The sequence below is a fragment of the Malania oleifera genome, chromosome 9, assembly GCF_029873635.1.
Source record: "Malania oleifera isolate guangnan ecotype guangnan chromosome 9, ASM2987363v1, whole genome shotgun sequence".
In the NCBI taxonomy this organism is placed as follows: domain Eukaryota; kingdom Viridiplantae; phylum Streptophyta; class Magnoliopsida; order Santalales; family Ximeniaceae; genus Malania; species Malania oleifera.
In genome coordinates this window covers 83398696-83413795 of record NC_080425.1, presented here as the reverse complement: position 1 = coordinate 83413795, position 15100 = coordinate 83398696, and the positions used below count along the sequence as shown (strand labels likewise).

Genomic DNA, 15100 nt, shown 5'->3' with positions numbered 1-15100 from the left:
TGCACTGACACTACTCATGGCATCCTCCCAACGCATCATTAGTAACCCTTTCTAGCTTGGAACAGTAAACATACTTCCATGCCCTTTTAACTAACATTAAACGTACTTTTACAACCTTTTAAATTCTACGGATTTCCTCTAGGTGCCCCTTGTTTGTAATCAAATTCTTAAGTGGTGCGCTGCCAAAACAAATTGGGGCAGTTGAGACCCCATTTGTTTTCTAAACATTGGCGTGGTGTTGGCATTTCCTCCCTAAGGATGAAGCATAGGGACACAAGGGAAGTCACTACATTTGTAGATAATTCAGCATGCCCCATCCAAGGAGCCCTCTACATCATCTTGCTCGCAAGAAGATTCCAAATCTTTTCTGTTTACCATTGCTTTGTTGGTGATACTTCTTTCTTAGCTTTGATAAAGTGACGGAGGAAAATTATTTACTTGAAAACAGCTTGTAAATTTCTTCTGAGAAAGGAAGATGACTTTGAAATAGACATGTTAAATGGGTGGATATGGGTCAAGATGCGTAGGGTTAAAATGGGTAGGGTCATTTATAACCCATTGACCGATTTATATAAAATATTTGACCCATTTATGACCTATACCCATTTAGACATAACCAGTTTACCTATTTAATTTTAAAGCATACGAAATCAATTACTAAATACCGACTGAAATTTATAACTATCTTCGAACATTATTATTGTCACAATTTACCGCTATCTTTGAAGGTTATTCAATCTATTACTCGATTGATAATTATGTACGTAATTACATAAATTACGTACATGCATGCCTTCATATTTAATTGGTTTGCACAATAGAATCGAATTAATTAAGTATTCTCATAATTGCATAATTACGTACATATTTGAAACGATGTGTTAATAATTACAAAATTATGTAAATATTTATGAGTTATAGTATTAATTACATAATAAATTATATAGTTTAATTTTAAATTGTAATTATAGCTAATACTATAATTACATGTCAATAACGTATCTTAATCAATGAGTTACATAATTACGTACATGCATGCATGTATATTAATTGGGTTGCATAACCGAACTTGACCAATTATATACACTCATAATTGCATAATACTTACATATATATATATTTAAATCGACGTATCCACCTAGTGGGACTAAAGGCTTGTTGTTGTTTTTATCCACAATTATAAAATTATGTATATAGATTTCCGAATTATAATATTGGTTTCATAATCAATTATTTAGTTTAATTTTAAGAGGTAGTTGTAACCAATAATAATGATTACGTAGGTAACTATAAATCATGGATATATTTTAATCAACCAATTATGTAATTATGTACATGCATGCATGCATATTAATTGGTTCGCATAAACAAATCCAACAGATTGTGTATGCTCATAATTACATAATTACGTACACTTATAAGTAAAATAAAGCAATTATGTACATATAATTATGTAAGCACTTGCATATTCAGACCAAACTATTAACATATTACAAAATTATGTACATTTGAATTATAGAATTCATTACGCAGTTATGAATTTTAATTTCAAATGATATGTACATCTGGAGAGAGGAATTCCAATGCTTTTGAAGGAGTGGAAAATTCACTAGAAAAGCTCAATGGAAAGTTTTGTTCTGCTCTTAGTAATTTATTTTTTAAATTTAATGTTCTAGGTATGTCAAATTTTTTTTTTGTAGATTTTGACAGTTTCTTGTGTAGATATTGTAGTGATTGTCTTTCAGTTTGCATACTTGGATAACTTCTCCCTGTTTGGGTCCTTTTAGTAATATATTTACAAAGAAAATTTTGATGGCCAACTAATAAAGGGACAATAAGTGACGCTGTAGTTGAATTCTAGGGAGGTTTGTGTAATTTTTCAAACTCAAGGGAGGTTTACAGAATTACAACATGCATCTCTACTTGTCTATGTAATTTGCCCTAGGTTTTATTTTGTTTGTGAAACTGCATGTGGCTTCTTAACCTTCATGATTTTTTCTTTGGCTTTTTTCATACTAAACTTGGAGTAAAATCCTATTTTTCTAGGTTTTCCCCTTAATATAACCATAGGCTATTGCCACTCACCATGTGCTGAACAGGAACCACCTATTGAGCTGTCCAAACTAAGTGAGCACTGACAAAAATTGAGCTGCAGTTTTCACCGTCTAGGAGTTGTATGGTGCCATATCACCAGAAAAATTCTGAGGATTGGAGTAGGATTTTAAAAATAGGTTTATTAAAAGTAATTTTGGTTTGCAGGAGTAGAATGGCTGGGTTGCTAATATTGAAGCTAGAGTTTCACATGTAAGCCAATGGAAATTCATCCCTGCAGTTGACTTCTTTCTTCTTTCCTTGTATCAAGTTTGAAGTGGGAGATGGATTAGGGTTTGGTTTTGAAGGATATTTAGCTTGGGCATAGCTTGGGGATGTCTGCTTTTCTGTTTATTTTCCTTCCACTTCTCATCCTCTTTGATCCTGAGACACCTATTTCTTCTTTTCTTGTTACGGAAAGCTCTGAGGCTTCTTGGAATTTCAGTTTCATTGGAAACTTATTGATAGGGAAATAAAGGAACTTTCTTCCCTCCTGGGTTGTTGATACCTCATGAGGATGTTAGGTTTTGTGTTTGAATAATTCAGGTGTTTTTTCTTGTACATTGTTTTATGGCACACTCTCAAGATGTGTGTGTGATGTATTATGGTAGCAATGAGGATAGTGCTCATTTCTGCTGCTGTGGAACAATCTGTTTGGTTTGTGGGGAGATCGTTGACTGTCATTTCTCCTTACTCATTGGAGGTTTTCTTGTTGATTGGTTTTAGAGGTTTTGGAAGACGTAAGAATGTAAAAATTTTGCAGTAATGTCTAATGTGCAATTTTTGTTGTTATTTGAGTTATTCTGTTCGAGAGAAATGCGTGGCTTTCTTAAGATCGTGGCTCATATGTAGATTTTTGTTTGGGATGGGATTGTGTTTTGTGCAGCCATGTGGATGTTCACCACTGGGTTTGATGGAAATGCGGCTTTTTCTGATATTCAATGCAATGGCTAGTTCTTTTGGCTTAGTCCTGGCCCCTGGGTTTCTTCTTATATTAGCTTCTTTTGTTTCTTTTTTGATTTTTGAGAATTTCTCATCCTTCTTTTCTCATGACCCGCAATCCACATGACCCCAGCAGGCAACAACAACAAAAAAGAGATTAGTATTTTTCCCCTATAACAAAAGACCTGAGGTTTTTTTCTTTAATTTTGGATAACATTTATTTTCCTGTTGTTCCATGTAGTCCTTGTTCTTGAATGGAATGAATATTTAAACAAGCAGGCTGCTTGGAATTTATTTAATTTTCTGCGCTACTTAGCTTAGATACTTACAAAGCTTGATAGGGCATGAGAGATATTTTTCTAGACTTCAAGGAGTTCAACACATTTTGTGATATGTTGAGTAAAAGTTTTGGCATTTGGGCTTTTAATTTATTTTAGTTCTTCCATATGGTAACTCCAATATTTCATGTCTTGATGAATTTTCAATAATTTTTTGAAAGTGGGGTACATTATTTTGTTCCTTTTGTGCTAATTTGTGGTACAATTATGGTGCACTCATGTGCTAGAATTTACATTTAAGTTACTGATCATTTGAGATGTTTTATCTGTTTTTGTGTGTTGGGAATTAACAACAAATTCCCGAAACCTGTGAGAAACAAAATAGAGAAAGAATACACGCCAAAGAAAAATCAATTACATGCACAAGACAGTATTTACGTGGTTCGGCAATTTTGCTTACGTCTACGGAGCTGCAGGCATTTTACTATTATCAAGAAGAAAATACAGAGAGTGCGGCGGCACAATACTCTCTCTCTCTCTCTCTCTCTCTCGCTTTCTTGCGAAGTGTGACCGCATGACCTAATCACCCAAAAACAATCGTTTTATATGCTGCGCTGCGCACAGGGTTCTGAATGGGCTACAAAACGGGCCCAAAAAATTTTCTCGGGGGGAGGCCCACAAATACGGCTTGGGCCACGGCCCAATCCTTCGCTCCATGGACTAAGCCTTAGGATAGAAATCTCTCATTAAAGAAAAGTCAAGTTATCATCCAGATCGAACGCAACTAGGCTCCACAAAAAAAAAAGCCCAACACTGTGCAGTATTATACTTATTAAAGAATGCATGCATCCTTACATGAAACTGATCTTAGGAGTCCTATGGTTTTACAAACCGCCCTCTCGCTCTTTGACTTGACATTTAATGCATCAGGTCGCATTTATCATCTTCCTTTCACAATGAAGGTTTTTTATAAATATTTTTTTATACCTTAAAACTTTGATATGTTCAATTAGAAATGATATTTTGTGTGTGCTTGTCTCTCAAAGGTCAAATATTCAAATGCAGCAAAAAATTTGTAAAATTTTTTGTGCTGTTATACATTCTTTATATTATTTATGTTGTCATGTATTTGCCTTGTTGTGACTAGTTGCATTTCTGTCAGGATAAGAACACTTGATGCGGTTGTTATTACTCATTCTCATGCTGATGCAATTGGAGGTCTCTAACATGAACACTTTGTAATGTTATTGAATAACCAAAAATGCATGATATAGCATCATTTCTTCCCGGTGACACTCACTTGATCCAGCACTGAGGTTTATTTTTTTTTGTTTTGTTTAGGTCTTGATGATCTCCGTGATTGGACAAACAATGTGCAGTCCTATATTCCAATCTATGTGGCAAAGCGTGATTTTGAGGTCGAAACTCCAATTCCTGCTTTCTTGCAGAAAATTTGATATTGCATGTTGCATCATCAAAATATTGGTGTAATTTTCTATTTATGAAACAAAAAGGCATGAAGGAAACTCCAGGATGTGTTTTCGTTGGGAATTCATGAAAATTGAAATCTATGGAATTTTACACATATTTGCTGCCAAATGAAGGTTAATATCTCTTGCAATGGAAGCCTCAACCAATAGATTGCAACCAATAGATTGCACTCTTTCCTATGTAGGCTTGCTGAAGGAGCTAACATGGGAATGATGATTGGTTTTGACGGAATTGAAATATAGAAGGAAGCTAGAAATATGCAAATGGAGCAAAAAAAGTATTGTATGCTCTTAATTTGTGTATACTTTCATGAATTTTGTAATATATGCAACAATTTGTATTCGTGGTTTTTTGCATCAGTGTGAAAAAGTGAATAATGTTGACAATCACACTTTGCCACATGACATTACCAAAATACGTTAAGGTCCGCAAGATTGTGAAACCTTTTTCAAAAATTAGAACAAAAACAACTAGAAATCACAAGAAAACATGAAATTCTAATTTCTATATACCTTTGAACATTAGTTCCTCATTATGTTTGTTTGAACTGGAAATGATTGGGATGGCTTTTAAATTCCTGTGGATTTGTCGTACCAGTGATGGGATAAATTGCCTTATGGAAGCATCAATATTATTGTAACTCATTTGTTATATTGTAGATGTAGGATCCTACAATACAAGGTACCAACTCTATATTAAAATTTCCTTTTGCTTGTATCCCTGCTAGACAAATGCCTGCCCAAAAAAAGTATGAATGTGTATTAAAAAGATTACTCTAAGCTTATACTATTGTGATCGGATGAAGCTACGCGATCACAAATAAATTTGGAGGGTAACTCCACCCACCGCTATCTTATTGAGCAAAATTTTTGCTGCTGTTTGTGATTGGGTGGATTAGAATGCAGGATGAATTGATAGTTTAAATTAGCCTAAGAAACACCATATTTCATTTGCCAGGTCATGCATTGATAGTGTTAATCGTTGCTGTGTCAAGGCAAATCATGGACTCCCTTTTTTTTTTTTGTAAAAAAAAAGTCTTTGTTTTGGAAAAATTGTTAGAGTGTGAGACATTGACCTTATCTTTCTGTTCTTAGAGATGTCTATGTGACAACCATTAAAATACTTTCAGGTGATGCAGAAGACTCATTATTATTTAGTGGATACAAGTGTGATCATACCTGGTGCTGCAGTCTCGGAATTGCAATTTAATATCATACATGAGAAGCCATTTGTTGTTAGTGGTCTCAAGGTCAGAACTCATAAATTCATAATTTGCTCCTGTTTTTCAAGTGGAATTGTCTTTTCACCACCAAATCCATGGGCAATGAGTTACATAGAAATTTGAAATTTCTAGACTAACTTGTGTGCTAGTAGACTGAATTGCATTATTTTTCTTTCTGAGTTAGCTGCATGTTTATCTAGCAATGAAAATTTTTAATCAAATGAAATGGGGAAACTACGTAAGTTTGTGAATCATATACTTTTGTGTATTACTGTCAGAATCATTGAACTGGGGATGGATAAATAGGAATTACAGAGCACAGAAATTGGTGTGTAAAAAACATGTTTAGTGTAGGCTTGACACAGTAATGACCTATTGAATAAAATGACTGATGGATACTTTGATCCCTCTAGGATGCTCTCTACTCTAGTTATCTTCCTTGTCCTTCCCTTCAGTTACCTCTTTCCTCCTTGACGGGTTTAAAATACTCAGATATGGAGGAGAACCTCCTCTGGATTTGTAGATTGAAAGTAAATCTCTCAATCTGCATTTGAGAAATGTTGGGCAAGGGGGTCTTATTCTTTTGGAGGAGAAATCTCAGTTCATGAATCAATGGATCAGATTTACAATTTCAGCAAGATGGGTATGTGACTGATTGTCATCGATCTCCTCAATTTTGAACCATTTTGTTTATTACAGAAAGTTATGCAAGGTTCTATTTTGGGTTGTGATGAAGGCAAATCAGAATGTCAAGTACTTGGAATTGGGGTTATGATCGTTTTGCAAGGGATATTCTATTTTTATTCCTTGAGGTTTGAATGGGGTGAGTAGGCAAAGATACTTGGATGTGTTAAAGTCATTAGTCTGTTCTGATACTAAATCTTCAATTGTGGTTGGTCTTGTGTTTGTCTTGCTCACCGGAGTTTGAAGGAGTTGATATCGGGAAGGACAGAGCTAGTATTTCAAATGATGAGCTGCAGTATGAAAAATGTGGAGGGTCCGTGGTGGAAGGGTGGTCACTGAGGGTTCTGTGAGTTTTGAGGCAGCTAGTGTTTGTGAGATGAAGATGATAAAAGAGCACAAGATTGGTATGGCTTGGAGCAGGCTGGATCTAGAATTATTAATATTGTTTTGCTATTGGGCCATACTCTAAATAATACAGGTTATGGGTTTGATTTGTCTGCAGATCAATTGTAAGCCCCATTCATCAAAACTTGTTTCTGAGCCCAAATTTAGGGATTCAAATTTAAGAACTCTTCCAGAAGCCGAATGGGCTTCATGCTACTCTAATTTGGCCCTGATTCATTGCGCAACGGAGGGGAGCAGTAGGGGGCATATTGTCACGAGCTAAGCTTGTTCAGGGCATTATGCTTGCCTGTGACCGCTTATCTCGTGCGCTTAGAATGGGTTTCCATCATGTAAATACTAGTGTAGGGTTATTTTCTGCTAGTAGAGTCTTTGTAAACCAAATAAGGCAGTATGACTCCTCGGTCACTTTGATGTTTCCTAGTGCCAGGATGATAATTACATAAAAACCTCTTTAGGGGAGGGTGAGTGTTCATCACTCATTGTAAAACTCACTAGCAATTGTCAGCGTGCTTAGCCTACTTGCCTCCCTCGCTAAGTACAACATGTCAACGGAGGATTTGTTAATGAATTACGTTTGCTTCAATGTTTATTGCTTGGTTGTCACGGTTTTCATGAATTGATTACTATTTCCGCTGCTATTTGAATGAATGTTAATGAAAGTGCTTTGTGGATGAATGTTGGTAAACGATAGGCAGGCTAGTTAAGCAAGAGTGCTTTAGCTAGCGCCGCATGGCCCTTCACAACGGTGTGAAAAGAGTCGGCCCGTGACATTTGGTATCATAGCCAAGTCGGTGACACCTAGTGAGAGCCCAAGGTTTAGTTGCTACATGAATTCGATTGCCTTCGTTGTTGGATTTGGGAAGCTTTGGGAAGTGACCATGGCACCAAACACTGCTGAGAGGATCAGCGTGCTGGAAGCACAGGTTGAGACAACAACCAACACTATGGCCGCGGAGGTGGCCGAGATGAGAGAACTTGTTGATGAGGTGATGGGATCACAAAAACATCAAACAAGTTTGCTAGGCGACTTGTCAGAGGACTTTCGCCACATAGTGGAAGCTTTGCAGACCCGGATGGCAGATTTGGATGCAAAGATGAATGTGATGGTTCTTGCTATGGGGAACTCCAACACTTTGGGAGTTAGCAAGACCAAGGTGCCTGAACCTAGGACATATAGGGGTGCCCGAGATGCCAAGGAGTTAGAGAACTTCTTGTTTGATGTGGAGCAGTACTTTCACGTTGTGAGGATGGCCTCAGAACAGGCAAAGGTGGATACTGCGACCATGTACTTGGTTGGTGATGCCAAACTGTGGTGGCGTACCAAGTACAGAGAAATTGAAAATGGAAACTGTGTAATTGATAGTTGGGCAGACTTGAGGAGAGAGCTCAAGGCCCAATTCTTTCTTGAGAATATTGAGTATAATGCAAGGAGAAAATTGAGAGATCTCGAGCATACGAGGTCAATCAGCGAATACGTGAAACAATTTTCTGCTTTAATGTTGGATATCCGAGATATGTCGGAGAAGGACAAGTTGTTCTATTTTCTAAAGGGGATGAAACCGTGGGCAAGAACTGAACTTCATAGACAAAGGGTTCAAGACTTGTCAACTGCACAAGTGGCTGTAGAACGTTTGACTGACTACACTGGTGATGATACCACTTCGTCCAAACGGTTTGGCGGAGAGGGAAACGGTGGAAAGTCTTTCAAGAATGGCAAACCCAAGAGTGGGGGAGCTGACTCTAAATCATCTACCTCAACGGAAGCTTCGTCGTCTCAAGGGATCAACACACCCAAGGGAAAGGGTAAACTTGAGTGTTTCTTGTGTCGAGGTCCTCATAGAGTTTTTGAGTGCCCTCACAAAGCATCACTTAATGCTTTACAGGCTTCCATTGCAGAGCAGGCAGTGGAAGATGATGGGGTAGAGGATGATGCCCCGAGGGTGGGTTCAGTGCGGTTGGTGAACGCATTGGAAAAGTAGGCAAAAACATTGAAAGTTACACGAGCAAGAGGGTTAATGTTTGTGGACTTGAGGATAAATGGTAAGAGTACTCGCGCTATGGTGGATACGGGAGCTACTCATAATTTTGTTTCGCAGTTGGAAGCAGGGAGACTCAACTTATCCTTAGAGAAGGATACAGGACCCATGAAAGCAGTTAACTCTGTAGCCCAGCCTACTCTGGGAGTAGCCAAGCAAGTGGCTATAAAGCTTGGACAGTGGGAAGGTCATGCGAATTTCACAGCGGTGCCATTGGATGACTATCCAATCATTCTAGGAATGGAGTTCCTAATGGGGACGAGGGCAGTGTTGATGCCTTCGGCTGGTTCCCTATGTCTGATGGGAGATCACTCATGCATGGTGCAAGTCGTTGCAACGAAAGGAGACGACGGGAAGTCCCTTTCAGCCATACAACTCAATGAAGGATTGGGTCAGGGTGAGCAGACACGTCTAGCCACGATGGTGGTAGACAAAGATGTAGGCCAAGAGCTGGAGCCTACGACCATCCAAGCGGTGTTGGATGAGTATAAGGAGGTGTTGCCGGATAAGCTGCCTCACAATTTGCCTTCACGACGGACTGTGGAGCATAAGATCGAGTTGTTATCAGGAGTGAAACCACCTGCTAAAGGGCCATGTCGGATTGCGCCTTGAGAGATAGTAGAGTTGGGGAAGCAACTTGATAAATTGGAAGCGGGATGTGTTCGCCCTTCCAAACCACCGTTGGGAGCATCGGTGTTGTTTCAGAGGAAACATGAAGAGCATCTACGGAAGGTGTTCAACAGGCTGAGGGAAAACAGTCTGGATGTGAAGAAGGAGAATTTCTCTTTCACTCGGCGGAGCAACAAATTCCTTAGTCAAGTCGTTGAACAAGGTTGTATCCAGAGGGGTATGGAGAAGGCAAGGATGATTCAAGAACGGAAAATCCCCACGACAGTGAAGGAGTTGTGTTCCTTTCTTGGCCTTACTAGATACTGCAGGAAGTTCGTTGAGGGGTATTCGCAGAGAATGACTCCAATGACAGGACTACTGGGGAGGTATTATTGGCCGCACACGCGGGATGATGTGGTTGATTATACCAAAACTTGTCTCACTTGCCAACAAGATAAGGGGGAGCGGAAGAAGTATAGTACTTTCATGACCTCACCAAAGTACTGTTCGGCAAAGGAGATGACACAATTGTTCCTTGTGACTGTTGTGAAACATTGGGGTGTTCCCCAAGTTATTATTTGTGACCAAGATTTAATGTTCACTGACAAATTCTTAACAGAGTTTTTCAGGATATTCAGGTCACATCTTGACATCTCTTCGAGTTATCATCGATAGACAGACGGACAGATGAAGAGATTCAGAGAGCTACTAAATGAGTACTTGTGCCATTGTGTCAACGACAACCAGAAGAATGGCGTGCAACTACTTGATGTGGCTCCCTTCTGTGGCAACGCCCAAAGGCGCTCAACAACCAACAAGAGCCCTTTTGAGCTTGTTACAGGCCAGCTGCCGCTGTTACCTCACACGGTGGGCGAGCCGTACAGACGAAAGAGTCCCAAGGCGTACATCTTCACCAATGAAGGGAGACAGAATGCAGAGTTTGCCCAAGCCTATCTGGAGAAAGCTTCTGAGCAGATGAAGAAGTGGGCAGATCAGGAGAGAAGACCGCAGTTTCATGTCTACTGCCTCAAGCCATTCAACGCCAACACCGACAACCTGAGCAGAAGTCCGTCAAACAGCGCAGAGTTGAAGACAGTGCAACCTGACAGACATGATGTTGAAGAGATCCTTGCATATAGAAAGTTCATATCCTCAAGGAAGAAGCGACAAAAGTTCCTAGTGGAGTGGAAGTGCCTTGATGACAAAGAAATCAGCTGGATTTCTGCGGAAGATATTCAACCGTTCGTGGACAAATTTGAAGTGTACCTACCGCCAAAAGTCTACGAGGATGTCGACCGCATAAGTAGGGGAGAATGTCACGAGCTAAGCTTGTTCAGGGCATTATACTTGCCTGTGACCGCTTATCTCGTGTGCTTAGGATGAGTTTCCATCATGTAAATATTAGTGTAGGGTTATTTTCTGCTAGTAGAGTCTTTGTAAGCCAAATAAGGCAGTATGACTCCTCGGTCACTTTGATGTTTCCTAGTGCCAGGATGATAATTACATAAAAACCTCTTTAGGGGAGGGTGAGTGTTCATCAATCATTGTAAAACTCACTAGCAATTGTGAACGTGCTTAGCCTACTTGCCTCCCTCGCTAAGTACAACATGTCAACGGAGGATTTGTTAATGAATTACGTTTGCTTCAATGTTTACTGCTTGGTTGCCACGACTTTCATGAATTGATTACTATTTCTGCTGCTATCTGAATGAATGTTAATGAAAGTGCTTTGTGGATGAATGTTGGTAAACGATAGGCTGGCTAGTTAAGCAAGAGTGCTTTAGCTAGCACCACACGTCCCTTCACAACGGTGTGAAAATAGTCGGCCCGTGACACATATGCATGCAGCATAAGGGTGCGGAAGCTGGTAGGTCCTTGAGTCTTGCTAGAAGAGAAGTTGCACAGGTGGAGAAGGGGGGATTGGGAGTTCGATCAATTGTTTATTCTCCTCGGACAAAGGTGAACTGCAATAAGGGATCTCTCAACGGTCTGTCAAATGGCTCAACTGAAGGGGAAATGGTGAATTTGCTCATGGTGGATTACTATTGGTTGAGTTTAAGGAACAATTTGGTTATGTTCCAGATTCTTGACATTGATGGTGATATTTCCCATGTCAGTGACTCAACCTTCTGGTTCGGAGGGTATTTTTCTGAGGATTATGGCATGGTTAATAGGCAACAGGTTTGTGAGCAGGTTGGGTATGGTCTTTGCTTATCCCTGTCTCTACTGCAGAGGAGATTAATGAGGATGTAGAGGCTCAACAATTATTTTGGATAAGAAGGGTTTATGGTTGTCAGATCTTGGAGGTCAAGAAGTTCATTTGGATGATGGGAAGAGAAATGTGAAAAGGGACAGCAGGAGCTACCAAACTTGCTGTGTTCAATTAATTATGATGCAATTCTTAATTAGCTTTTTTCATAATGTTTTTTTTCCTTTTCTTATTCTTTTTGGTTTTTGGGCTCTGTTGAGAACTTCTTTGTGGTCCTTTTAACTTGTAATAACTCTTTTTGTCTCATAATATATTTCTTTTGCTATCTTTTTAAGAAAAAGGAACTACTGCATGGTATAGTTTAATTTGTTTGAGCTAAGTCAGAAAGATGCATTGTTGGATTGTTAGAACTGGGATTTATGAAATGCATCATATATTTTTACAAATTATTATAATTAGGCCAATGCAGACCATTTCTCCTATTCCAATTTCAGACAAAAAATTTAATAAGGGATGTCGGTACAGATCTTCATAAACTCTCATTTTAGGGCTGCAATACTCAGGAGACCTGAAAATTATTTAGCACTGCTATGATGGGAAAATTGGTTTGCCAATATTGTTGTGCGTTGTGCATGATTCCCATTAATCCATGAGAAGAGCACATTTGTGTTTGACAAATTCTCCTATCATAGAAGCTTTCTTTTGCACAAGAATGTTGCACTCCTATGTGCGGCTCAATTGTTAATTGTTACTTGTCATGACTACATTGATTAGGCTCTTGACCAGCTTTTTTGCGGTGGAAATACTCTGGCCAAATTTATTTTGTATCTGTTACACACACACATGCCCCCACTCCTACCCACCCTTGATATCTTCTTGTTTTGGATGTGAAGGCTCCTTTAGCTTGGCTAGCTTAAAAAGGTAAAATTTTAAATTTAGCTATCATGTATATGCGCTTATTTATGAAATTCCCTAAGAAGCTGACATCATTCTTTCAATGCTGTCTCACCTTCATCCCATGTAACTCAGTTGTTGAAACAATTGTTCAGCTTTCTGAAGAGTGAAGTATATACACTGTAAAATGAGCTAGTGCATTTTTTTCATTCAGTATGTGTTAAAACAGAAGGGGTAGGGGTAGACCTAAAATAACATGGAATGAGATAGGAATGATTTAATAGCACTGAATTTTTCTAAGGAAATTGTCTATAATCACATAAATTGGTGGAAAAGGATTCATGTAGCCCACCTAGTTGGACTTAAGACTTGGTTTGTTTCTTTTGTTGTTGTTGTTGATGCATTAAAACAGAAATTGAAGAGTATAAAACTTAAAATATTAGTTTCTGCTTGGTGTAAAATTTTATTGGCATTTCATATAAATTGGATCTACCATTCTTGTTCCTGATCAAGGTCTACCTTTTATCATGCTTCAGTTTACCCCTTTACCGGTGTGGCATGGTCGTGGTTATCGTTCCCTTGGCTTTCGTTTTGGTAATGTTTGTTACATCAGGTAATGCTTTTGACATAGCAGGTTTCTGATACTCTCTGCATAATTTAGTTTTCCTAGGGTTTTCTTTTTAGAGCTAATCTTTTATTTACTTGTGCAGTGATGTTAGTGAAATACCGGAAGAGACTTATCCGCTTCTCAAGAACTGTGAAATCTTGATTCTGGTTTCTCTTTCTCTCTCTCTGCTAGTTTCTTTCCATTGCCTAACACTCATCACCAAGACAAATATTATTCTCCTTTTGGATTTATATGTTTAATGATTTCCACAGGACGCTTTGAGGCCTGATCGATCTTCTTCAACGCATTTTGGACTTCCAAAGGTACACTCATCTTCTAGGGAAAAATTATCATTTTTTGTGGTTCTGACTTTCAAGTTTACTTTCTTTTCAGGCTTTAGAGGAAGTGCGGAAAATCCAACCAAAGAGAACATTTTTCACAGGTATGTTTCGAGTTTTCTTGGTTTATTGGATCTGATTTTCAGTGTCTCCCTTTTCCTCTCCTTCTCTGCCCCTCTGTTTTTCTCCTCTTTCTTTTTTAAGAAAACATTTCTCTTTGAATCTGTGATTACATAACTTTCCCTTGATTTGTTAGTTAATCCCAGATGCTTTAATTTTTAGCATCTGGGATCGAGGTTTGAAGCTTGCAAGATTTTATAACCTTCTTATGATACTGATAACCCTTTCAGCCAAGATCATTAAGTTTTGCATTCTCATTGACAGCCTTGACTAGTGAAATTCTATTAAGTATTGAATCTTTCTTCTTTCTTCTTCCCGAATTTGGGTTTCTGCAATGTTGTGAAGGTATGATGCATCTGATGGACCATGAAAAAGTGAATGAGGACCTTTCGAAATTGATTCAGGAGGGTCTTGATGTACAGTTGAGCTTTGATGGGCTTTGTGTGCCAGTAACACTCTAGCCATGATAGTCTCTTCTATATATATATTTTTTTTTTCTCTTTGCACTTGATCATTCTTTTCTCAATAAAAGCAACTAGATTGTAAATTTGAAATACAAATGCCAAATTGTTCTTTCATGCCCTTCTGGATGATACGATTGGTATGAAGCTCCTTGTGCATTTATACAAGTTTGAATTGCCAATTCACAGACTTTGTAATTCTTAGAAGAGTCACTCATTTGTTAAGACCAGTGGAAATGCAATATTCCCTTCCTCCGGATCTATCTGAAGTATCACATGCTCTGTTTGTGCTGAGCTCTGTCTGGGCATGTCTAACAAACATTACTTTTGGAGGTGCACTTATTGGGTGCTGAATGCAGATCGACTATCAGAGAAAACATAAATAGAACATTGAATAAAGTATATTGCATCTGTGAGAGCCTTGTCAATTATTTGATCTTGTTTGATGGTTACAATAGTGTTTTCGTAGTTGGCCAAAATAGAATGATGAACCTTAATGATAGTAGGCCCAGGCTCTAGATAGCTATAAGTACTGAAAGTTACATGTTCACCTCTATTCTTGCTATTAATGATTTCCAACTCAGTATTGGAAAACTCAATCTTAAGGTGACATACAATATGTGAAATGTAGGAGTGTATTTAAGTTGAACTGAGTTTACGTGGTGGGAATTTTTTTATCTCGATTCGATTTGAAAGTTTTAGTCAAAAATTCA

General features: G+C 38.4%; 1 protein-coding gene across 1 annotated transcript in view; it reads left to right on the top strand.

Annotated features, from left to right (window-relative positions):
* LOC131164931 (putative hydrolase C777.06c) overlaps positions 1-14650 on the top strand; it is a 39948-nt gene extending 25298 nt beyond the window's left edge. Inside the window, exons 5-12 of the mRNA XM_058122490.1 lie at positions 4474-4529; positions 4653-4729; positions 5932-6051; positions 13398-13474; positions 13572-13635; positions 13741-13791; positions 13862-13910; positions 14272-14650. Coding sequence (XP_057978473.1) covers positions 4474-4529; positions 4653-4729; positions 5932-6051; positions 13398-13474; positions 13572-13635; positions 13741-13791; positions 13862-13910; positions 14272-14387 — 610 coding nt within the window. The 3' untranslated portion in view covers positions 14388-14650. The remainder of the gene's footprint in view (positions 1-4473; positions 4530-4652; positions 4730-5931; positions 6052-13397; positions 13475-13571; positions 13636-13740; positions 13792-13861; positions 13911-14271) is intronic.
* Positions 14651-15100: the final 450 nt, after the last annotated feature.